The 26,809-nt window shown below is 38.1% G+C and overlaps 1 protein-coding gene across 10 annotated transcripts in view; it reads right to left on the reverse strand.

Annotated features, from left to right (window-relative positions):
* PPP1R12B (protein phosphatase 1 regulatory subunit 12B) overlaps positions 1-26,809 on the reverse strand; it is a 222,571-nt gene that overhangs the window by 61,583 nt on the left and 134,179 nt on the right. Inside the window, exon 20 of one of the 10 annotated variants that reach the window (XM_045456464.1) lies at positions 8,803-8,973. The exons of the other annotated variants lie outside the window; for them this stretch is intronic. Coding sequence (XP_045312420.1) covers positions 8,938-8,973 — 36 coding nt within the window. The 3' untranslated portion in view covers positions 8,803-8,937. Of the gene's footprint in view, positions 1-8,802; positions 8,974-26,809 lie in introns of those variants that run through there. 10 annotated transcript variants of the gene reach the window in all.

The raw sequence follows: 26,809 nt of genomic DNA on the forward strand, positions 1-26,809 counted from the left end.
TGGTGTTGGGTTGTGTAACTTCTTTACATATTTTGGATATTAAGCCCTTATTGGATATATCATTTGCAAACATCTTCTCCCATTCAGTAGGTTGTCTTTTTGTTTGGTTTGATGGTTTCCTTTGCTGTGCAAAAAGCATTTTATTTTGATGTAGTCCCAATTGTTTATTTTTACCTTTGTTTCCTCTGCCTTAGGAGACATAGCTAGGAAAATGTTATTATGGCCAATGTCAGAGAAATTACTGCCTGCAATCTCTTCTAGGACTTTTATGGTTTCAGATCTCACATTTAGGTCTTTAATGCATTTTAATTAGGCAAATATCTTTATTGTTCTAGTCCTTGGTCCTCTTCTCTTTCTATATTGTCTTCCCTCCATGTCATATAGTCTTATGGCTTTCCACTATGTCATATAGTCTTATGGCTTTAAATACCATCTAAATGCTCCAAAGATGCAAAAAAGATGCAAAAGGTCTGTCAATTTTTCCAGTTGGATATCTAATAGATATCTTAAACTTAACATACCTAAAACTGGATTCCTGATTTTCCTCCCCAACCTTCGTCATCTGCAGACTGCCCCATGTCAATTGATAGCAACTGTATCTTTCCAATTGCTCAGACCAATAGACTTTGGAGTCATCTTTCCCTCACATCTCACATATTCAGAATCTTATCAACTCTCAGAACCTCCACCACTGCCACATGATCCAAGCTCCCATTATCTCTTGCCTGGATTACTTTAATAGTTCCACAGCTCATAAACTTGTCTCAAGTCAAATCTCAATGCAGCAGCTACAATGATTCTTTATATATAAAGAATCATTGTAGCTGCTGCATTGAGTATAATATATAGTATATACTATATATATATACTATACTATATATAGTGTGTGTGTGTGTGTGTATATATATATACACACACACACACACACTATATATATAGTATAGTATATATATATAGTATATACTATAGTATATATCTAGTATATAGTATATATAATATATGTATATATAAATATTTTTATATATGTATATATTTATATACTTATATATTATATATTTTTAAATTCTATAAATTTAGTGATTCATCACTTACCTATAACACCCAGTACTCATCCCAACAAGTGACCTCCTTAATGCCCATCACCTATTTAGCCCACTCCCCCCAACTCCCCTCCCGCAACCCTCAGTTTGTTCTTTGTATTTCAGCATTTCTTATGGTTTGCCTCCCTCTCTGTTTTTTTATTATAAATTTTTTAAAATTTATTTTGGGAGTGAGAAGAGATAGAGTGCTAGCAGGTGTGCATGAGTGCACACAAGTAGGGGAGGGGCAGAGAGGCAGAAGGAGAGAAAATCTCAAGCAGGCTCTGCACTGCCAATGTGGAGCCTTACATGTGGATTGAACCCACGAACCACGAGATCATGACCTGAGCTGAAGTTGGATGCTTAACTGACTGAGCTACGAGGTGTACCCCACCTCTGTTTTTATCTTATTTTTCCTTCCCTTCCCCTATGTTCATCTGTTTTGTTTCTTTTAAAATTTAAGTCAGATCATGTCACTCTACTCAAAACCCTGCAATGGTTCTTCATTTTCCTCAGAGTAAAAGACAAAGGCTTACAATACTCTATACCCACACGATCTGATTCTCTTTCCTACTATTCTTCTCTATAACTTCTTATATGTGCCAGTACTCTCCCACCCTATGGCCTTTGATCTAGCTGTTTCCTCTGCCTGGAACACTCTTCCTCCAGATATCTTCGTGGCTCCTTCAGCTTCTTCAAATCTTTGTTCAAATCTCAGTCTGTCAACAAGGGTGATTCAGACAAGCTACTTGATACTACAACCAGGATCCTTTCCACCAATCCTCCTTGTCTAACTCTTTTTATTTCAAACTGCATCTATCAGTGTCTAACTTGTTATATACTTTATTATGTTTGTTGTTCACTGCCTGCCCCCTCTTCCTACTCCCTACTAGAATGTTAAGCTTCATGAGGCCAGGATCTTTGTTTATCTTGTTGACCAATGTATTCCAAGTGCCTAGGGCAATGTTTGGCAAATATCAGGCATTCGATAAATATTTGGTGAATAAATGAGTGAATGTTGATTTTAAATTTAATGTGATCCCCATGGGGTACACATTCCGTATGTACTTTATATCTATTGGATCAAGCTGGTTAATTATGTTCTTCAAATCCTTTATGTCCTTATGTATTTTTTGCCTGTTTGACATTAGTTTCTGAGACAGGTATGTTAAAATCTGCAACTCTGAATGTCGATATACCATTTCCATGCTATTCTGTCAGCTTTTGGTTTATAAATTTTGAACCTATATTTTCAGTATCTATAGTCCATTATTTTATATCTTCTTTGTGGATTGTTCCTTCTTTACAAGTAAGAAATATCTTCCTTCCTATAATTTGATGATTTTTCTTGAAATTACCTTTTGATGGAAATTAATGTTGCCATATCAGTTTTTTCTGGGTATTTGCATGCAATTTTCCCCATATGTTTTTACCTCTTTCAGTGTCATTTTGAAGACCACATATGGTAAGTAGAATAATGTGTGTCTCTCTGGCTTTGTAGATGAATTTATATTCATTATGATTACTTACATATTTTAAATTTTTCTTTTTCAACATTTATTTATTTTTGGGACAGAGAGAGACAGAGCATGAACGGGGGAGGGGCAGAGAGAGAGGGAGACACAGAATCGGAAACAGGCTCCAGGCTCTGAGCCATCAGCCCAGAGCCTGACGCGGGGCTCGAACTCACGGACCGTGAGATCGTGACCTGGCTGAAGTCGGACGCTTAACCGACTGCGCCACCCAGGCGCCCCTCTACTTACATATTTTATATTTCCTATTTACTCTGTTTTCCCTTTGCTTCTTTTTATCTCTTTTCCTGCCTTCTATTGAATTGAGTAAATAAATTTTAAAAATTACCTATTTTTTCCAGGGGTGCCTGGCTGGTGCAGTTGGAAGAGCATGCGACTCTTAATCTCAGGGTCATGAGTTCAAGCCCCATGTTGGGTGTAGAGACTACTTAAATAAGTAATTAAATACACTTAACTTTTTTAAAAATTATCTATATTTCCACTACTGATTCAGGAGTTGTACCTTCTATTTATATACTTCTATTACTTTAGTGGTTATTCCTATATTTAATATATGTATTTAAATATATTTTTCCTTTAAAAGTCTATAAAGTTAATCAGATTCCTCTCTACTCAAAACAAGGGCCTTCGCATACTTTTAGATCTTTAACACATTGTGGTTGCTAGAATTTTAGATCCATCTTTTTTACGTGTAAAAGAAAAAAATTAGCTTTATTACCCTATTTTAATACTTTTTGTTTCTAGTATTCCACTGCTTTCTGCATGTACTTTTTTTTTTTTTTGCTGAAGAACATCCTTTGGTTCTTTCATTAGCGAGAGTTTGGGTGTTTAGAAGTTAGCCCTGTGTATCTGCAAATGCCTTTATTTTGCTCTTGCATATGGAAATCACTGCATAGAACTGTAGGTTCAAAACTGTTTTTCCACAGCACTTTGAAGATACTGTTTTCTGGTACCTACTGTTGCCAGAGCCTAACGCCAATTTGACTACTATTCTGTAGATACATTACCTATATCTTTTCTTAGCATTTAAAATTTTTCTCTATATCATTAACATCCTACAATTTCATTATGGAAATTATTATTAATTATTGGTTTATTTATCGTGCTTTACAGGTGAGGTTTTTCTATTCTGAGGACTCCTGCCTTCATGGATTAATACTCAACTGCACTTGTCATTATTATTATTATTGCCTCTTTTTCATTCTCTCTCTCTCTCTTTCTCTCTGCTCCTTTGTGCCTCCTGGCAGATGTGTGCTCGAGTTCCTCAAGCTATCTTCCCCATCTTAATTCTCTTTCATGTTTCCTACCTCCATCTCTACGCTGCATTCTGAAAGATTTTCTCCATCTTACTTTCCAGTTTACTAATTTTTCTCTTAAGCTGTAACAGTATGCTGCACAGTCTATCTCTTCTGTTATTCAATACTGTAGTATTTTTTTTCATTTCAATATTACATTTTTCACTTCCAAAATTTCTACGTGGTTCTTTTTCACATCTTTCTGTTCTTGTTTCATTACCTGTTATTCTTGTTTTATGGGATCTAACTTCTTTTGTATGTTGAGAATTTTAACTTTATTTTTAAAATTTTATTTTGAAAATTATTTTCAGACAGAGAAAGAGTACAAGTGTGTGTGCAAGTGGGGGAGGGGCAGAGGATGGGGGTGGGGGAGAATCCCATGGGTTTGATCCCAGGAACTGTGAAATAATGACCTGAGTGGAAACCAAGAGTTGGATGCTTAACCGACGGAGCCACCCAGGCACCCTAGAGAATTTTAACTTATTTTAAAACCCTCTTTAGATTGCTCTATTATCTTTTTTCTCAGGTATAAATTCTCTGTTTTTCATGGTCCTAAATTTTCTGAATTCTTTGTAATGTTTTGAGTACTCAGTTTTTATGATTGTTTTAAAATACAAGTACCTGTCTCTATAGGGTAGTTTTAAGTTGCCTCAGCTTAGGCCTGATAAGATGCTGGTCTTAAACCAGATCTTAAATTGACAGCTCTGGGTTCTATGTTGAGTGAGTCCTTGTGCGTGCTTGCTTGCTGCCTCTGGCTGCTCCTCCTTATTTCTGGTCAGGCACAAGCAGTGTATTTCTGTGATGCTCCTGGGATGAGCTGAACTAACCCAGCCCCTATCTGCAGATAGCACTGTGGGTTCCTGGCTCCTGGATTCATGCTCTCAGTAGGCAGAATCCTTGCAAAAAAACCCTGACCCAATTGCCTATATCCATTTATAGCTCCCTTACCAGAGTGATTTTCTCTCCACTATTGGCCCAAAGAGACTTTCTTTCTTAAGTATTATTGTGTATTTTTAAAAATCTTTAAAAAAAATATTTACCCATTACTTTTTTTTCTTTACAAAATCAATTTATCTGGTCTTTATTTTTTTACTTTTTCCCTTTTAAAAATTGTTATTTATTTTTGAGAGGGAACATATGTTGGGGAGGGGCAGAGAAGCAGGGGGTGGGGGCAGAGGATCTGAAGCAGGCTCTACGCTGATAGCAGAGAGCCCCATGTGAGGTTTGAACTCACAAACCATGAGATCATGACCTGAGCCAAAGTTGGACGCTTAACCAACTGAGCCACCCAGGTGCCCCTCTTTTCTTCCCTTCTTGTCTCTGTTCTTCCTTTACAATCTTACACTTCTGAAGAAAATGAGTCTACTTTTTAAATTATGGTTTTAATATTGCTATTAATACGAGGGATTTAAAAAAGAAAATTTTACTAATATTTAATATGTATAATGTCCTCTCCTTTCCCCAACTCTCCCTACAAAATGGAATTGAGTGAGTCTCAGTTCCATCTATACAATTCACTGAGACACATCTATACAATTCACTGAGAAAACATTTTGATAGACGTTTCCCCTTTGCATCTTAGCTGACTTCACTGCCTGGGGACAAGATGTACCACTTACAATGTATATTGGGGAAATAAAATTCCTTCTCCTATGCCTGCGATGGTATATTATTTACCGTACTGAGGAGTGACAGATTAACTACAGGATGCCCAATTAAATCTGAATTTTACATAAAGAAGAAGTGTTTCTGGTATAAATGTGTGTCTCAAGTACTGCATGGGACATACACTAAAAATTAGTATTTGTAATTTGAAATTCAAATTTAACTGAGTGTCCTGTACTTTTATTTGCCAAATCTAGTAACCCTTACTGCACACAAAAATAAAATAAGAAAGTGTGGATTACTTGCAATGTGAGAAATATTTTTTGATCATGCAGGTTTTTGTGGAGTTTTCATCTATAACTTGAATGAACTATTGCTTGAGACTTCGATTAAACAAATTGCTCTGATGATTGACACTTACCTTGATGACAACCCAGGTATGGGGGTTTCTTCTCTAAATCTTAAGGATTGTTACTTTGATTCTGTACCCATGTCTGTTGGCCCTTTTGGTAAAACTCAAATTTACATTTTAATAGTACTGGGCCAGACACAGCTATTATCATAGAAAATGTGTTAGGACTATAAAGAGTCTGGATTTCTCAAAATTTCCCCTTGGCTCTCCCATCACTACCAAAATGGGAATTTTGTTGGAAAAGAAAGGATGTATCCTACATCACAAACTTCAGAAACCAGCTGAAGGAGAAATACGTCAGAGAAAGACAAAGATCATATGATTTCACTCATATGTAGAATCTAAGAACCAAAACAGATGAACACAGGGGAAGGGAAGGAAAAATAAGATAAAAATAGAGAGGGAGGCAAACCATAGAGACTCCCAAATACAGAGAACAAACCAAAGCTTGGTGGAGGGGAGAAGGGTGTAGGGAAGGGCGAAATGGGTGATGGGCACCCACTGGGATGAGCACTGGGTGTTATATGCAAGCGATTAATCACTAAACTCCACTCCTGAAATCATTATACTATATGTTAACTAACTTGGATTTAAATGTTTAAAAGTTAAAAAATTAAAAAGAAAAAAAAGAACAAGCTGAATAAGCTGGGAGTTAGCAGCCTATTCCCATTCCCTGTGGTTTTCATCTTTACTCTTCCCAGAATATTGATTTCACTCTTTTCCTTGCAGATTTTTGTCGGCTTCTTATTCCACATGATAAAACAGGGGCACCCCAAAATTCTAATTGTGTATGTACAGGTACACTCACAACCAAAGCCTTCATATCATTTCCAATTCCCTAAGAATAAAAAATATCACTGTCTCAACATGGAACAGATGAACACCTCTGTGTTAATAAGCTATGGTCAGGGCTGGTGTTATCCATTATATGGTCAGCTGATGGTGGTTTACTCTTGGAGAGCAGCACCTGGTTCTGTTTCCCATCTCATCTCTTAAATGTCAAGTTTTCTCTTCGCTCCTTTGCCCTTTTTTCTCTCCAGGTTTTCTCAATGAACCCATGGTTTTCCAGCAGCAGCTCAATCGCTTCCAGAGAGTTCCTGAGGAGTGCCCCTTTCTTCATGGACTTTTCATTACTTCTTAATTTTGTATTGAGAGGGACAGGATTCAGTATCCTTACTCTGCCATCCTGAGTCCTAGAGTAGCTTTTACTTTTTTTCTTAATGTTTATTTTTGAGAGAGAGAAAGAGTATGAGTCGAGAGGGAGAGGGGGAGAGAGAGAGAGAGAGAGAGAGAGAGCGAGAATCTGAAACAGGCTCCAGGCTCCGAGCCGTCAGCACAGAGCCTGACACGGGGCTCAAACTCATGAACCATGAGATCATGATCTGAGCCGAAGTCAGACGCCCAACTGACTGAGCCACCCAGGTGCCCCGCTTTTACTTTTTAAATAATAGTTCAATTCTCTTAACCCTACCAGTCTGTAGTCATTAGCAAATACATCCAAGGTTCAAAATCAAAGTTGACCGTAGTAGAGGAATATTCTGATTATTTGGAAGTAGTTTGCATTGAAATAAACAACAGATGCACTGAAAAATCAGAAATGGAGGGAAGTTGATTTTAAAAAGGTAAGAAACTTGGGACAGCAGCAGACATTATTGTAGACCTTGTGGATAAACTCTACCACTGTTTTCCATAAATGGAATCAGACTGAGCAAAAGAAAAGGGTGCTTTCCACAGCACTAGGCCCAGCACTGCAGCCAGCAGAGTCCTGTAATAAGCACCACCTGCACTCCTACACCTGGAAGACAGCCATCAGCACAGTGGAAAGAATGCTGGTCTGGGAATTCAGAACTGTTCTAGCTCATTCTCTGCCACTACGCTATTGTACAGCATAAGTCTTGATCCCTTTTGGGGCCCCAGGTATTTTATCTGTAAAATAAGGGAGTTGGGCTAGAATAGCTTCCAAAGTACCTTCCAGAAATAATTTTCTGTGATCTCAACAGTTTGGTACTTTGTAAGTATGCTGAGTCCTCCATTCTTCAGTTTGCTAAGTAAATAACCTGCCAGGTACAGGAAGAAAAGCATGCATTCCTGAGATCAGTCTTCAAGAATGGAGACTCACCATCAGCAGACACGTGGCATTGTCTGATCACCACTCTGCAAAGGAACAGCCTACTGGTGCCTAGTGACGGGATGAAGTTTCCGTGTGGGTGTAGACACAATCTAAGTTTTAAATAGAGAAAAGCAAACCAACCCAGACCAAAACAGAACCCCTACACACAGTCTCAGGCACAGCAGAAGAAAACATGTCTTTTCTACAAACATGTCTGTCACTGACAGTTGAGAAGACAATAAAAATAAATTGCATACTGAGCATATCAAAGCGCAGAGAGGGACAAAAGTAAGCAGCAGGCAGCAAAGTCATAGGATGTGAGCGGTCTGACCCTGCACACTGTAAAGTCTGCACAGTCAGAAATTTCATGTGAATAGAAATGCAGGGAAGAGAATCAGGAAGGAAAGAGAAAAGTTGGAGTTCGACTGAAAAGAAGGACAAATGGATTAAGAATGTAAAAATTGGGTTAAGGTGGCAAGGAAAACTCAGTAATAAATCTCAGAGTTTCTCAGAGCGTTGACTATGGTTCCAGTGTGAATTTATATGAGCTACTTAATTTCACGACATTACACTAAAGACAAGTAGATTCCAACTTGGGAGGTGTGAAGGATGGAGAAATAGCATATAACCAGCCCCGACCCCAAGCAGTCTTCAGATAACATTCTAGAGACATTTCTAAAAACAAAAACAAAACACATTCATTGAAAGGCACCTTACCATCCACACTGCTACACGTGAGGCTCAGTACATTGCATCTACAGTGCTGTTTGTGTGAACGATATTAGGGGTGGGGTGGGTGCCCAGTAGATTTCGTAACTCCACTATCCAATACTTCCACTCCATCAGAAACACGCAACCCATCACCAGCCAGGGAAAAAATGCTCTGGCAAAATTCCCACTCGGTTCAAGCAGTCTTCACTTGCAGGCAAGCCTTCACTTTCTGGAAGTTTGTGTGGCCAAAGCATTTAAGTAAAAAACAAGAAGAGAAAAAGAAAAAAAAAGAAACAAGTAACAGGGGAGCATTAAGGAAAGTAGAAAAAAGCCAGTCATATTTAGTCTCACCTTAGAAACACAATCACTGTTAACACTGTGGTGACTGTACCCCTGGTCTTTTTACTTGGGCCTGGGTATCCTCTATACCTCCTATTACATATATGATTGTGGATCTAGTTCATTCACTAATCTTTTATCATAAGCATTTATCCAGGTTATTACACTATCTTTGTAACTCATTTTTAAATGGCCGCCTCATACTCTCATCTGTTCCAAGGAAACACTCCGAAATGGCTAGTAGGGAACAGTAAAGCAAACTATGATTCATAGTATTCCATTGCATGGATGAATCATAGTTTACTTAACTGCTGCCAGAATACTGGACATTTAGGTTGTTTCCAATTTTTCCACTGTTACAAATAACTAAATGGACTCAATTTGTTTTGTTCAATAGTACCTAGCAAACAGCTTTCCATATAATAGGTACTCAAGTATTTATTGAGTGAATAAACGTTTATAGAGCTACATACATACAATATATCCTGTGACAAAAATCTCTGTATATAAAGCTTCCCTTGACCCTTTTTATATTTAGGACTGTTTCTTAGTGAAAGATTTCCATAAGTGGAAATTCTGTATCAGTTTGGGGCTTTTCATAGTTTGACAATTTGCTTTCTGAAAAGGAAGTATTAACTTGCATTCTCAACAGTAAAGTATGAGAAGGCCCATTTCATTATACTCTCACCTGAATTGAGCATTATCTTTTTACCTATGTTGGTTAGTAAAAAACAAAAAAACAAAAACCAAAAAAACCCCCAAACACTACTTCATTACAATACTAATTCATAGTTTTGAATACTAGTGAGGTTATATACTTCCCCTTATAGATGTTAAACAGTTGTCCATTTTGAAATAGTTTTCCAATAATCACTGCTATCTAAATCAAATTTATTCTCTGAAGCTCAGTGGTAGGTTACAGTACAAAAACATTTTTAGGAAGTAAATTCTGGAAGAACTTTCTTTAAGGAACTAACCTGAATATATAGTTGAGAACAGTTTATTCATAACCTACTTGTTATTACACTGCAATGTGCTTTTATTAATGGTAAAGTTGGAAGCTAAAACTCTCAGTTCTTGACTTTTCTCTAATATTTCTCTGTTACATAAATTTGTTTTGTTTGTGATATTTTTCTGGGGTAATAACATAACTGAGGAGGGGGAAAGCTGGGAGGAAAAAGTTCCCATACTATTCTTCTGGAATTTTTCTTTTAGGAAGCCATTCTAGATTAATCCAGAACCCACAACTGCACTCTATCGAACTTCTTTAGCTAAGATAATCTTGAGGTGGCTTAGCAGAACTTTATCAAACTTGAATCAGGCTTTCTCTCTGACGGCACTCCGTAAACAAGTGAAACACAAAAAAAGGGAGAAACACAGTCAGAGAAAACATGGTAGGTCTGGACAACATTACCAGTAATGAGAACATGACGATGACTGACAATCATATCTCACTAGCTAATCCAATAACTAACTCCTTTCATAATTGCTAGCATAATGTGGAAAATGCTCCTCTGGGGTAGAAGAATATTTGCTTTTCATTCCTTCAAAATATGCTTGCAGGATCAGGCAAGAATGTTGATCTATCGTCTGTTCTCAACAAGGGGAAGAAGCAGAAATGTGGAATAAGGATTGTTAGGAGGAAGCCCAATTCAGAGTAAAGCATGGAACCAGAAAGTCATCACAATCTGCCAAATGATAGGATGATTAGATATGTTTGAACTCTTCAAGGCTTTATAAAGACTTTTTCTTTTCTTTTCTTTTTTTTTAACAGCAAACTATTTTGGAGCTCTGCCCACAAAGCAAATGGCTACTAACCAGATGCTATTAACCCCCAAGAAACTTATCAAAATCATTATTGCAGAGGATCACAAAGAGAAGGTACCACTGCTTCAGTGCCATCCAGGCCACCAAACTGTTCACACTAGCCAGCAAAATCTCCTTATTGCCAAATCCACTGGGTACTTCGGGGGTTCTCAGACTCTGTGTGGATTACAGAATCAAACTGGATGTGATTACAGAGGACTAGGGTAGCTATAGTTTGTCTTTCCAGCACTTTATCCCTTTCTCTTCTTTTGGTAACAGAACGCTTTCTTTCATCCTGTGGGGAACCCGTCCAAGAGGCTGACCCTCTCCTAACCCCACCCCTACAAAAAGTGGGAGCCGCTGCTACTGCTTCCTCATTATCACTACCATCACTACTGTTGTCATTATCATTATCATTACAATCACCATGGTAGCTAACATTTATTGAGTGCTTACCGTGTTTAGGCACTGTCGGTAAGTTTTATCCACATTATCTCATTTAAAGAAATGACCTATGTGATAGCTACCATTATATCTCACATGTTAGAGTTAGGGAAACTGAGGCACAGAGGAGTATGTAATTTGCCCAAGGTTGTACAATAAGTCACAGAACAGGGATTTGAACTCAAATAACTTGGTTCCAGAGTTCTGGATCTTAACCACTGTGCTTCACTGCCCCTCTAACCATCTAACCTCTGGCTACAGAAATTGCTTCAGGCAAGTCTACCTGACCAAAGCCAGGTCAACTGGATATATGGACACTAGGATAGAGAAGGTATTCTTCCTCTGTGGTCTATACAAGAAGGAGGCAGAGCTCTGATGACCAAGTTTTAGCCTCCTGCACTTAGCTATGCCTGACACCAACCTGGATCAATGTACAGATATCCCAGTTACATAGCCTTTTGCTTGAGCTATATGAAATTAAGTTCTGTCATCTAGAGTCCCTGAAACTTTTCACTTCCTTTTTTGGTCGAACATATTCTTTCCTCGCTCTTTTCCTGCTCTGACCATTTCCTCTCAGATCTCTTTCATGGGACCTTTCCTCCTCGGCATATCCCTTAAGCACTGGTGTGGCCCAGGCTCTGTTCTAAACTGTCTATTCTTATTTTTTCACAGCAGTGCTCCTCCTTAACATCCCACAGACATTCTGATAGGTCTCCCCTAGGGATGGGCTCCTTTTGCCTTTCCTGCTTCAGAATCACTGTGATACTGACTCATGGTCATTTGAGTGCATCCCTCACAACACTGGGGAAGAAAAAAAGCTGAGAACCAACTGCTCTACAAGTTATTCTTGGAAAATATCCTCCCTTTCATAATTTAAAACTATTACCAACAGGCTGCTGCCCCTCTAAATTTTTATTTCTAGCCCCAGAACCTCCCCACACTTCAGGCCCGTGTATCGAATTGCCTATAGCATATTTAATTTCATATGTCTGACAGGTACCTCAAAGTCAGTACATCCAAAAGCAAAAACATCTTCATCACAAACATGTTCTTCCTCCTGAATTCTCAATCTCATTATTAGTATATTATTCATGCAGTCATCAAAACTGGAAACATGAATGTCATTAACTGGACTGTTCTACAAATCTTCATAAAGACATACCTAAATACTAGATATTCTGCTAGATCCTGGAAAGTTAACATAATGAACAAGAAACAGACCTTACTTTTAAGGATTTTTGTTTAATTGGCAAATATAATAATAGTAACAATTATCACTGTATATTACAGGTTAATTCAAGATACTGAGGAGAACCTAGTCTACTCTGAAGAGGGGGTCAAAGGAAGGGTTCCTGGAGGCCCCAGGTGGGCCATAACCTAAAACATGAATGGGTGTTAAAAAGGGAAGTAGGGAGAGGAAGAGGCAATAAAGTAGGAGGAAGAGCATTCCAGGAAATGGGAATAACGTGTGTGAAAGCTCAAAGACAAGGGGGGAGAGGGGGCGGGTTGGCGGCAGGGAAAGACTGGTGAAGTACTATTATACTAGCAGCCATTGTTTAACTAACACTTGCTAAGGCCGGGCACTATTTAAAGTGAAATACATTGTTATGGCCATCCTTACATTAAGCCTACAAGATAGGGATAACAATCTCATTTTTACAGCCGATTAAAGCACTTTTACAATTCAGAGAGGTTAAATTTCTTTTTTAAGACCTTATAGCTAATAAGAGATGGAAGTAGCTTTGGACCTAGGTCTTCTGGCTCCAAAGCCAATACCGCGTCTACCAATCCATGCATCTACTCAACCACTGTAGACTCTTCTTTATATTCACTCTCCACACCAGTAAAATATCAAATCCTACAGAGTTTTCGTATTTCTTAGGTTCCTCCCATTCAAACCATACTTAGCATTAGTTACCTAGTTCATTACCTTTCATTTGGACACTAATAGGCTCTAATTGCTCTCTACGTATAAAAAAAAAAAAAAAAGTGTGTGTGTGTGTGTGTGAGAGAGAGAGAGAGAGAGAGAGAGAGACAGAGACAGAGAGACAGAAAGTCAGATCATAACTACTTCATTTTTCCCACATGAGACCCACCAATTTATCTGTATATACTCTCCTGGTCCAATGGAAGAAATATTCCTGTTTTTGTCTAGAGCCAGCCCTGGAATAATCTAGGGCATAATCATAGACTCTTTTCCTTTCTTTATGCTCTTTTCTGGAGAGATCTCACCCAGTCCACCATCTCTAGGTATCATCTCTAAGGCAGTGACTCTCAAATATCTTTATTTCTAGCTCTATTATCTCCCATGAACACCAGATTCCTATGTTCAACTGCCTACATGATATCTCAACTTGTATGTCTAACAGGAATACCTCCTGGCCCATTAAAATGTGAGTATTATGAGGGGCAGGAACATTGTCTACCTTATACATTTCTGTACCCCTAATGCATAATGCTTGACATATACTAGGTAATAATAACTTTGTTGACTAAATAAATGTATGCTGCTATGTAAGCAAAAGACTTCCTGGATGGAACTGGACTGTCTTAGAGGGACTTTAATAATTTGGTTCTCTGTGGGTTAAATGTCCATTTCTGGAGGAGAGGAAGGAGTAGAGATTGGCTCTAAGTCCCTTCAGGGGGCCATAGTTAATGACTCTTTAATGATGACCTACCTGGGATATTAGTAATCCCTAAATATTATACCTCTAGGAACAGTCTTTGTCAAATTTGCCTGTTAAGAATCACCTGGGAGACTTCTATTACAATATAGATTCGTAGGCTTTCCACTCTCTACCACCACATCCCCTCCTAAGTCAGAATCTCAAAGGAAGAGGCCTGAAAATCTATATTATAAACAAATGACCCCAATGATTCTTACTGACAAGTTTGAGGAAGACTACTATAGAAGCTTTACCTATTAGGTAATTATTATTGAAAACGGCTCAGCTTGCTGGATAGCGGTATCCAAACTTGCCCTTAGCTCTAAGTCAAACACCCCAGAATTATTATGATTATAATATAATTAATATAATATAATTATGATTATAAGTTGCCCGAATAATATGGCATTAGTTTTATTCCAGAGAGCTAGAGGTCACAAGTGACTGGAGAGACTCCTCAGACAACATATCATACATTAGGCAGACCTTTATTCTATAGAAAGGATCTTGTTTTGTTTACTTGGCACAAAATTAATTGTGCCAATCCATCACTGATTCCCATACATGGTGTGAGTCTTTACTATGACATATCACTGTCAGCTCTCATCCTTTTTCCTTTTCAAATTTTTCCTTAAAGTTGTTCAATAACCAGAATCCACTCCAAAAATCCACTCCTCTTAACCATCATTTCAAGTAAGCCCAAGGCCAAAGCTTTGAAGATTTCTTTCACCCCTCCATAAATCTCCCCAAATTCTTCTTACATATGTACTGCAGACTGAAAGTTAACAAGGCAGAAAACCTAATAAACTCCATAACCTACTCCTGACTAAGGAATTCAAATGACAACCAGCAATTAAAATGAATGACAGGTACCCTTCCAAGAATCTGTGAGCCTTAAAGGCATGGCCATAACCTAAAAAGCAGAATTTCTCAAGTGTCAAGTGATCACATATCCCCAAACTATCATTTTAGCCAACCTCGAAGTCAGGTCTTTGGGAGGGAAGAAGGGATAGGATCAGATGAAAAAAGCAGATAGGGATATATTAGGAGAATCAACCATTTCAGACTTTCTCCACTTGTGGTGAGCAGAGCATAATATATAGTCTTGTTGAATTACCATGTTGTATACCTGAAACTAATGTAACATGGTGTGTCAACGACACTTCAATAAAAAGATTAAAAAATGTTTAGGAAAGAAAAGAGGTAATGAACTAAGATAGAACAGAGAAACTACTTTAAAATGACATAGAAGAAACTCCCTCCTTTACTCCTTCATCCAGGAATCTTTATAGCTTGCTTTCTGCAGCATGACCAAAACTGATGCTTTTCCAAGTGAGGACAACAATGTGTATCCCCCTAAATGAATGACTTCCCTGACCCCACAAAGTGTCAATAATATTAAAGAATCAGAGCAATTGGAAAAAGGCTGAATTACCAGAAAAGTGCTTAGATGAGAGCAAACTGACATTTGGAGTCATGTTTACATCAGCAAACATTTATGAATCTGTAACCAAGAGCAGAGGCTGGCAAACTGTGGCCCGGGCTGTAGGCCAAATCCAGCCCACCAACCTGCTTTTATAAATAAAGTTTTATTGGAACATAGCCATTCTATTTATTGACAGATTGTCTATTGGTTACTTTCCCAGTATAATAGCAAAGTTGAGTAGTTGCAACAGACTACACAGACCACAAAGTAGATAATAATTACAATCAGGCCCTTTATTATTATTATTATTTTTTTAATCAGGCCCTTTATATAAAGTGTTTACTAAGCCCTGACCTAGAGTGTTATGTACCAAAGATGAAGATTAGGCTGGCCCTGCTCTCGCTGGAGGGCCAACACATACTACTGGAGAACAGGCAAAGACATTTGCCCTCCCCATGACCTCGGAAAGGCAATGTTGACCCTCACAAGAGCCAACAAGCAGCTATACTAGTCATTTGGAGAAATGAGAAACTAAGCATTCAGTTACCACGGATAGCCCCATGATCTACCAATTGGGTATATCACTTTTTTTTTATGTTTATTTATTTTTGAGAGGGAGAGAGACAGAGCATGAGCCGGGGGAGGGGCAGAGAGAGAGGGAGACACAGAATCTGAAGCAGGCTCCAGGTTCCGAGCTGTCAGCACAGAGCTCAATGCGGGGCTTGAACCCACAAATTGTGAGATCATGACCTGTGCCGAAGTTGGACACTTAACCGACTGAGCCACCGAGGCTTCCCTTGGGTATATCACTTTTGAAAGTCCCCTAGCACCTAAGTAATTTTAGTTTGAACTACTAACTTGCCAATGTTTTTTTTTTTTTTTTAATTGGGGCATAAATGAAATGCATTATATTAGTTTCAGGTGTACAACATGATGATTAGATATTTGTATACATTGCAAAATAAATATCCCAATAAGTCCAGTTAATAATCTGTCACCATACATAGCTACAGAATTTTTTTCCTTATCATGAGAACTTTTTAAGATTTATTCTTTAGCAACTTTCAAACGTGAGACACAGCATTATAAACTATAGTTTCCATGCTGTTTGTTATGTCTCCATGACTTATGCCAATGGTTTCAAAAATGTCCCTCCTTTCTTCTCAGTAGTCAATAACACTGGCATAGTTTAAGGTATAAGAGCTCAGGGTTTAAGAAAGCAAAACATTTTTAAAGCATTAAAAAAGCCAAGTATTTTCAAAAGCACATACTGTTAAGTCACATCTGTGTGAACATTTAAGTATCTTGAAAAATCATATTTGGATATAAAGCCACGTTTTTTTTCTGTGAAAGAAATTCACGTCACTACATGGTTGCTGATTCTTGAACTTGTTTCATTGAAAACTGAGATGGTATAGAGAAAATTAAGACGGGCAGATTGTACAGATTTATCGTTACATTTTCACCCCAACTACCCTACCTTTTAGGTCCTACCAAAGTAAGACCTTTACAGGCAACGTCTGTTAGTGCCTTGAGGGCAACATTCCTGCTGGGGCAAATCTAGAAACACTCCATTTGCTGAAAAAGAGCTGCAAATCCCACACTAAGCTTTTTACCTCAATCATGGGGCTAGAACTCTGACATTAGCTAAGCCTAAGCCATGGTTAAAGCTCTCTAGCCATGCTATCAACAGAGAAATGAATACTTTCATAACTAAGGTAACCCCTAGACTCCAACAGAAAGAGGAACAATTATTCCTAGAGGTTCTCTGTAATCAAAGCCATCATAGGACTGACTATTTTGATAAAAGAGTTGAACCCAAGTGCTTTGAAGACAACATTATGAGACTGTCATCCTGGTAATGATGGGGTCCCAGGAATTCTCCGGTTGGAAATGATCCTTTTCTTAAAAATGCCATTAGTCGATCCTGAATATGTTTTAAAAAAAAAAAACAAAACAAGAAACAACTTCGCAAAAACACCAAAAGAAAGTTCACCAGAATGTTAAACAGTAATTTCTTCTGAGTGGTATTTTTGGGCAATTTTTCTTATTCTTTACAGCACAAAGAGTCCTCTTTCATAATAAATATTTCTAATACCTCTTCCAATCTTTACTATCCTGAAATAAAATTCATAGACATAAAACTTAGCTAAAATTGTTTTAAAAATCAAATAAACTCTGAAGAAAAACAAAAGGAATATAAAATGAAATATGTATTTCAATGCATAAATTCTTGGGCCAGTAACACTAGAAGGTATAATGAAGTAGTCAGAGGCTTAGACTCATCATAGATCATCATGAAGGTAGAAGTCACATGCACATCTGTAGAATGTTTTAGAACAATGCCATTATACAAGTGGCCCTGCTGTCAGGAATAAATAAAACTAAAACTACAGTTTTTCCTCAGTTTACATGGTAGTTGAATTTTTAGATTCTCTCTGCCATAAAATGGAAGTTTACACATAAAATCAAGTTTGGTTTTGGACTTTTTCATCCATGACTGTCCAGGGAGACAGCTGAAAGTCAAGGAAGCTGCAGGACAACTGTTATATGGGACCTATTAGGACAGGTAGTATCTCTGGGCCCTGTCCACTAAATGCATCCCCCATCACTGTGACCCCTAAAAGTACCCGCACGAATATTTATAACCTCTAGAAATGCTCCTGCTGCTTTTGAAAAGCACTGCTTTATACTTTTCTATACTTCATATATTTTCTATAATGAAATATATTACTTTTATAATCATAAATTCCAGCAGAGTTTCAAGCTCATCAGTGTCCCTCCAACAAAGAGACAGAAGGTCATGGGTCACTAACACAAACTAATACCTTGAAGGCAATCAGAGGCAGAAGAAAGATTTGGAAGAAAAGTAAATGGTCAAGGGTTAACTGTACCGTCCCTTAGTAGTTGATAAACCTTCCACATCTTTGGATAAGAAGTTTGAGCAAAGCCCAAACAGATACCTTGAAGGTCAATTTATTCTATCTTAAAAAAGATTTCTGACTAGAGCAGAATTCACTGATGTAATGGGACAGTGGGTCCAAAAATTACAGGGTCTCAAAGGAATACATGTGAGCTTTGATTACTGAGATTTCCTTGGCAACAGCACGACCTAAAATTAATAGAGTCCTTAAAAGGAAGATGCCAAAAGAAACTTCGTTGGTTTATACAGCTTGGGCTAGAACAAGGCACAGTGTGACCCATATATAGAAAATCACAGCATCTGCAGTATTTTAAGAAGCTACAGTCACAAAGCAAGAGCAAATGTACAGTGAAAGGAAAGATCCTTCCAGGCTTATATGGAGTCAACCACTAGAGAAGAGTCTTCAGTGCACATTGGATAGAAGGCAGCTTCCCACACATAGAGCTGGTTGGCTGCCATGTCTCAATCTTCATCTTTTTCCTTGGGACTGCCCACTGTCATCAATTGTACAAATCCGGGACAGCTTGCTTTTCTTCATGAGAATGCTTGCCAACTCCCAGAGGCTGGCTATGACAGGGCTGTTTATAACAGCCATCGCTTATTAAATATATCCTTATAAGCATTTTTATATAACCAAATTTTTCAGACTTCTCAAAACCTTCTCATTCTGGGGACAAACTACCCTGTTCCCTTCGTCTTTTTTTTTTTTTTTTTTTCTTATCTGGCTACAGATAAAGAGGCTAAGGGAGGAAAATCTGTATTTTCTTACCTTTCACTTGATTAAAAAGAGACTTGCTTTCACAAGATTGTGGCTGTTATATTTATATGGTATGCTGTGAAAAATATTACTTTGCTACATAAATAACTAACCCTGATAGCTCTGACAGCTTACCTTCGGTGTCTTTAAACTTAGTCAAACTGTTGTTCCCTCTCAACAGAGCAGTCTTGTCAGGGGACATACCTTACCATATTAGGTAATCAAGCCCTGAGAGAGGAGAAGCAAAGCAGTCCTAGGATTTTACCTAAAAGGAGAATGGCAAAGATACTGCCCAGTGGCGGAGAGCAGACAGAAAATCACTGGATGCCCTCCAGCAGATTAAGGGGCTTCACGAGATTAAGTAACAAGATTAAAAAAAAATACTGCTTGAGAGAGGAAAGAGGATCCAGCAAATAGCCAGAAGCAAAGTTGTAAAAAATTAGAGCTTACAGGCAAAGGGGCTATTATTTACCCAAATAAAGGCCGGGGGGGGGGGGGGGGGGGGGGAGAGCGGGGTAAAGATCTATGAAACTAGAATTGTTGGAAATCCCTGCAGAAAAAGATAAACAGGAGGGCAACTGAGGCATAGAAATGAAAGCCTGCTTGACTAACAGAAATATGCGGGACTTGATTTGCTCAGTTTCTAGCAAAAATGGAAACATTTAGTTCTTGTTTCTTCCCTTTCTCCTCATCACTTGTTCCCCCTACTTCAGCAACCCCTCTTAAGATTTATTTATCAAAATTCATCAGGTATATTTATAAAAACATATACTGGAGTTATATAGGAGCCTGGGCTACTTCTCTGACTCTCCAAATAATTAATTCTTTGTGGATAAATTATAAATAACTTCAAAATCACATGATTCTAAGGTCAATGGATGTATTCCAAAAGCCTTACTCTGATGCAGATTGAACCTGCAGATTTGGAAAACAGTATGAATGAATTTTGACCGTTTCTATTTAAGTGTATTTATTCATGTTTACTTTATGACTTTAGGAGGTAGCTACCATGACTATCCCTACTTTACAGATGAGAAAACTGAAGTATACAGCGGTTAAGCAACTTATCCAAAGTAGTTAAGTGGCCCAAGGAGTCTACCTAGCTCCTGGGTCTGCACTCTTACCCACTATGCTATATTGCTTGTCGTCACAGTATATCACATGAGATATAGAACAGATAGAAAGATTCCCCTGAAGGTAGTACAACTGCCATGGACTAGGAACCCAGCAATGTGATCCTGGCAAGTTACTTAATCTCTCTGGACCTCAGCTGTTATCTTTAAAATGAGATGTTTAACTAGTTACCTAGAAGTTTAAGACTCTTTCAGTTCTAAAATTCAGTCTATAATTGCCATTGTAGACATTACAGAGCTAACTCAGAGTTTAGCATCTGATAACACTCAGAAATAAGTTTTCAAAGAAACCCTCTTATTCGTAAGTGAAATGGAAGTGCTAGTTATTCAAAGATATAATAAAGCTGAGGAAAATCAGGCAAAGCAAAGGGGACCAAAAGCTGAGTGAACTTAAAAGATCACCTGCAAAGATGGTTAATCAATAGAATTGTTCTGATTAAACAAAAAAGTCCTAGTCATATTCCCAGAGCTAACTACTAAGATTCATCAGTTCTTCCCCTTTGTGGTTCTTCCCCTTCTCACATTGAATTTGGGAGTGTCCCAGGACTCTGTCTTTGGATTTCTTCTCCGTCTGCTTTCATTCTCTTGTGATCTCATTCCATCTCCTGGTTTTAAATACAACCTATACATTTATTGACATTCAGTTCATATGTCCAGTCTGGACCACTCATCTGAACTCCAGACTCCTACTGCTAAGTCTTCTCTTGACATTTCCATGTGGATGTCAATCAGACATTAAATTTAACACTCCTAAAACCCAAACCACATGTCTGCTCTCCCCCCACCAAATCCATTCCTTCCACAGTCATCTCTATTTCAGTGAACGAAAACTCCATTCTTTCAGTTGCCTTAGCTAAAAGTTTTGGTGTCCACCTTGATCACTACCCCTGCCATTTTTTTTCACCCTATATCCAATCCAGCAGCAAACTTCATTGGTTCCAATTTCAGACTATATGCTAAATATGAAAACTTCTCAGCAGCTTTACTACCCATTCTCACTTTGGTCTAAACCACCATAAGTTTTTCCCTGGATGATTCGTAATAGCCTCCTAACTGATGTTCCTGCTTCCACCCGGATCCCTTTAGAGTATATCCTCCAAATAGTGGGCAGAGGAACTCCTTCAAATATTAAGTATAATCATGTCACTCTTCTGCTCAAGACTCTACAGGGGCTACCCACTCATTCTGATCAAAAGCCAGAGCCTTTCCAGTGACTTATCAGTCTTTGCCTTTGGGCCCTTCTGCTCATTCTGCTCTACCACACTGGTCTTTTCACCTGTCCTCAAGCACGTCAGCTGTGCTTCTGCCTCAGAATCTTTGCAAGTGCTATTCCCCCTGTCTAAAGTCTCTATTCCCATATGTCCACATGGCACCCCATCTTACTTCCTTTCATTCTAGGCTCAGATGATGCTTTCTCAGCAAGGCCTATCCTGACCACCCTACTTACAATGTCAACTTCCTATCCCACTCAGGCACTTCTGATTCCTTCCTATCCTACTCTACATGGGTTTTCCAAAAACACTCATCACCTTTTCACACACTATTTACTTCACACACTTACTTATTTTATTTATTGTCCATCTCCTCCACTAGAATGTAAACTCCTTAAGAGCAGGGCTTTTTGTTCATTGTTGCATCTCCAGTATCTGGAAAATTGCCTGACTATAATAGGTACCTTAATGTACTTGTTCAGCAAGTAAATGAGAGGAAGGTTATAGAGGAGAAGGCAGGACAGAATGGGAAATGCATTTAGTCACTTTTGGTAGTAGAGACATTTCTGGCACCAAGTGGCTCCAAAGGCAAGTTTTATTTTCTATTAAAGCTTACTCCAAAACCAAGTTTTGGCAGCAAATTTCTATACGCTTCTATCTTTTATTTAATTTGGACATTTTACATTTAATGGCTTACTTCCTTTGGTACACTTTATCAACACATCTCTCCACTAGCATGCCACAGCCTTCCAAGGCACATACCTTAATATCCATGAATTAGTAATTCCTTAACAATATCTCCTTTACCAATGCATTTTGAGGGGTGATGAGCAATCCAGATCTACTATTCCACCCTGGACTGGGAAAACTACATTGCTAGTTTTGAGGGTGAGGTTTCAGTGATTCTGTTCAGACTGACTTGCCTAAAAGCAACAGGGCTGGAGCGTAGGGATGCTGAGGGAGGCATCTTGTACGGAAATTCTTACTTCATGAAAGATATAAGTACCTATCTATGTCAAGGACAACAGAGGAACGCTGATATTCTACCCACTGACTGAATCTTGATACTCAGAGTAGGCTTTTTAGTCATCCTTCAAGGAGAAATTCCTTCACTTAAGGAAGTGAGATACTCCTAGCAAGTCATTTGGAACATATAATCTGTTGAGTAAAAAAACCAAATGGAAAAATAGGGAATGCAGAAGGATGTAAGCCCCAATTTCAAGTCTGTTTCACTAAAATCAAATAAAAAGGTTCCCTGATGCAGGGGTACAGGGTGTTCAACCAACAGAGTCTTCATGTCCCTGAATACTTCTTAACTTCTTTGGGTCTCAGTGTTCTTAACTATAACACGAGGTCCCTAACTCAAGTTATCTCAAAATTCCCAATGGCTGGGAGGCAAGTAACTTTACTACACAAGCAGTGTTCTTTCAAAACCCCTTTAAAACAAAAGAAGCTGTCTACTGTTCAGCTTCTTTAGGGCACCATTCTGTTCATCAGCATCTTTTCTGTTGACCACTTGTGCCCTCTAGTGATAAACTTAATTATACAACAGAATTGGCTTGGCAAACAGTCTGCTCCAGAGGAGTAAATGGGGGAAAACAGCAAGAATGCAGTAGATAAACTCAATGTTAAGCAAAAGAAAAGCAGGCCAAAGAGGTAGGTAAAAAAAGATGGAAAGATGCCAAATGGCCATCACTTTCTGCAATGTGCCAACGACTGTGCCTTCCAGAACAAACATTCAGTGCAATTACCTCTAGTAAAGAATACAAACACAGTCCTGAATATGTAATTTTTTTCACGTATCACTGGAATACCCTTCTTCCTCACATTAAGATCTAGATACAGTTTCTTTTTTCACTTAGCAAGATAATGGATATATTAAGACTTCTGGGAAATATCTACTACATACCTATGTGAATAATTAACAGATGTGCTCTAAACACACCTGTCAAGGAGGTGCTAAGACATTATATATCCATTGCCAGTCTCACCTGTCCATGGATTTTCCAATGGAAATGGGTTCTGACTAAAACTATGTAGTATGCCGGGCTTAAGCAAAATCCCCAGCCTTCTAAGTATCATTCCTTGGTGTCCCCACCATAAAAATGCACGACTGGTCTTTCTCTTAACACGTAATTGATAACAAATATCAGGGCCCTTCCTGGCAATAAATCTTACCTATGTATAAGTGCTGGTTACATTTTTCTAGCATGGGTACACAAAAAGAAGAAATGGATTTCAACAATACCAACTGGGATTTAGGTTAAACAATAGAAAGGTCTTCTTAACCATGCTGTTGTTACTGATACATGGGTGAGAGGTCAAAGAATCTTCTTCTGAAATCTTTAAAAGGAGGAGACAAAATCTGTACTTAATTCTAACCCTGACTGGAACACAAGATAGGGATAATAACTAGTAAAGTTTCCTTTCTACTCCTAAAATGAAATATGACTGTATGTTTCATATATATGAAATGCAAGGACAGGCAATACTAATCCATGGTGATAGAAATCAGAAGAGTGGTTGCCTCTTGGGACAGGGAAGGGAGCATGAGGGAACTTTTCAAGGTGATGGAAAAGTTCTATATCTTAATTCGAGTGGTCTTTACATTGGTGTATACAACTGTCAAAACTCATCAAATAGTACACTTAAGTTCTGTGCAGTTTATTGATTGTGAATTATATCTCAAATATATATATATTTGAGATATATATTATATATATGCCAGTCTTGGGAAGAATTAATATTAATTTTAATGAATTTACAATTAATTTATAATTAAAAGTATTTTATAATAATATTTATAATATTTATATTAATTTAACATTATTAATTTTAATTAATTTAATATATAATATACAATATATATGTATATAATATATACATAATATATATGTGTGTGTGTGTGTATATATATATATATATACACACACACACACATATATATAATGTACATTATATATATATTATACATTATATATATATATACATTATATATATATATATATATACATTATATAATGTATAATATACATTATATATATGTGTGTGTGTGTATATATATATATATATACACACACACACACATATATATTATGTATATATGCCATAGTCTTGGGAAGAATTACCTTTAAAGAAAAACCTTTAAAAATAATAGATTCTGCCATACTTCAGGAATAGGCTAAGAAAGAGAAGGGTGCTGTCATGACCTCAATAGCATATATAGTTTCACTGAACCAGAAACCAAGAAAAGAAGGAACCACCCTGCCTTCTCAGCAGTATCCATGCTGATTGGCTAACAGTGCCATTTCAACAGAATGCCCCCTCCTTTGGCTGGCTCAATTCCACTGCCTGATGGAAAGACACGGAAGTTGGGGAGAAAGAATGGTCCTAAGATATTACTGATCGTCTTGAAGTAGAATTGCAGCAATTTACACTGGGCCATGGCCAGGCCTATTGCTCTGTGGATCCATATGATGATAATGGCATCATGCCTGCTAGTGTTAGAAGACAGTACTTGGGAGAAAAACAGTTAAGTGTGTTTTTTTTTTTTTTTTTTTCTTTTTTCTTCTTCAGTTAAGTAATGTTAAAGTTGTAACCCAATCTAACAGAAGCCAGACAAGACTAGGGCTGGGCTGGTTGTGCTCACCTGGGCTGGCCTACCTCCCCTCACACAGTCTGCAGCCCGAGGAGATGGTGGAGACCAGATGGGTGTTTCACTGAAATAAACTTGAGTCATCAATCAAGCAAATGTATGCCTTTTAAAGGATTCCTCACCCTGCGCTGACTTGTCACCAGTCTTTCCTTCTACGTGGCTGGTGGGGATGCAGATGGGCCTGTACCAACTCTGGCTTGCCGGCATACATTCAAAGTGACCATTCTAGAGATAACAGACTATTTATTCTTCTCTAAGGATTCACATTGGAGTCGGCTTGACACATGGTAGACAAGAGTAGATGCCTCAAGCAACTGGATGAGTGAAATGTTTCTCAGTCCGACAAATGACTTTCACGTCAAACCTCAGTAGTCTCTGCGATTCCTCACCAATCAGAAAATCCTTTCTAGAATTTTCAGTCAACTGTCCTAAAATGAAATTCTCTGGGAAGCACTGCATCAAGAACATCTTAGCTTTCCTTACCTGGTGCCCTATGTTAGGATTTTCCCATGCCAAGTGCTTTGGAAAGGTGGAGACACAGATTTTCACTGACAAAAGACATTGTGTCACAACAAAAGCCGTCCTTGTTGGTATTCCCTTTATGGATTTAAATGGCCTCTGTAACCCTCAAGGGATTACAGTCCATTGCAGTGCTCTATAATCTATTATGCAGATCCTCTCTTTAGGTATCTTAATAATTCCCCAAAGCAACTTTCCTACATCCACTCTGTGTCTCCAAAAGCCTTTCCCAGCCCCCCTTGAAGAACTGAAGAATTACTGTTATTTGTGCATGCAAATAACACACACACGTATACAGAAACACACACACACACACATACACACACTCACACATCCTGCTCCAACAGAACCTCTTTTGTGCTATTTCCACCTGACACAGCTCATCTTTGTGAAGTCACCTAGCTTCAACCAAGAGTAGGCAATTCCCACCTGGGCATTGCTTTTTGGAAGGCCACTACTGACTGTTTTGGATCTTGACTAAAATATAGGCAGGTCAATGGCATAATATAGTATTTTTATCTCTTCTGCTAAGAATGAGTTAGTTGTCAATTTTCAGGATGGGTTATCAAATACATTCTGAGAACATACTTTTAACTAACTGTAGGGTACAAGAAGGCCATCTTTTTACATAATTTCCAATAAAAATGTACATATAGTCTCAATTCATTTAGTCAAAACCACATTCCTTCCTGAACAACAGTACTAATAAGGGAACCACTAACTTTCTGTCATGTTTGAGTGGCTTTCAGGAACCTGGAGTTTCAAGAAAGCTGGGCCCGGGCTACGCACCACAGAGAAAAGTTGGATGCTAGGCTGGAGTTGTAGAAGAGTCAAGGGTTTAATCTTATTTCAAAGTCAAATATAAGTAGCTTTTGGATTGTGTAATGTTTGCATTCTTCACATTTATGTTCCTTTCTATATATAAGTGTAGATCCATAAGAGAAATAGTATCACTCTTCAATTTTCTTCCAAAGATTTCCAAGTACTTTCTATAATCCAATAACATATTCACAGGAGAGAAAAAAGACAGATCCTACAACTGTGTGAGATATCAGCAGAAGGCATAGAGAAACGCAGGAAACTTGCTCAAGAGCATGGGCATTGTTACAGCGACTGAGACAATACCACCAACCAACACCCGGCCACATCTCTCAGAGCGATGTCTACCTCCAAACTCTCCCTCAGT

This window comes from Leopardus geoffroyi, chromosome C3 (assembly GCF_018350155.1).
Source record: "Leopardus geoffroyi isolate Oge1 chromosome C3, O.geoffroyi_Oge1_pat1.0, whole genome shotgun sequence".
In the NCBI taxonomy this organism is placed as follows: Eukaryota; Metazoa; Chordata; class Mammalia; order Carnivora; family Felidae; genus Leopardus; species Leopardus geoffroyi.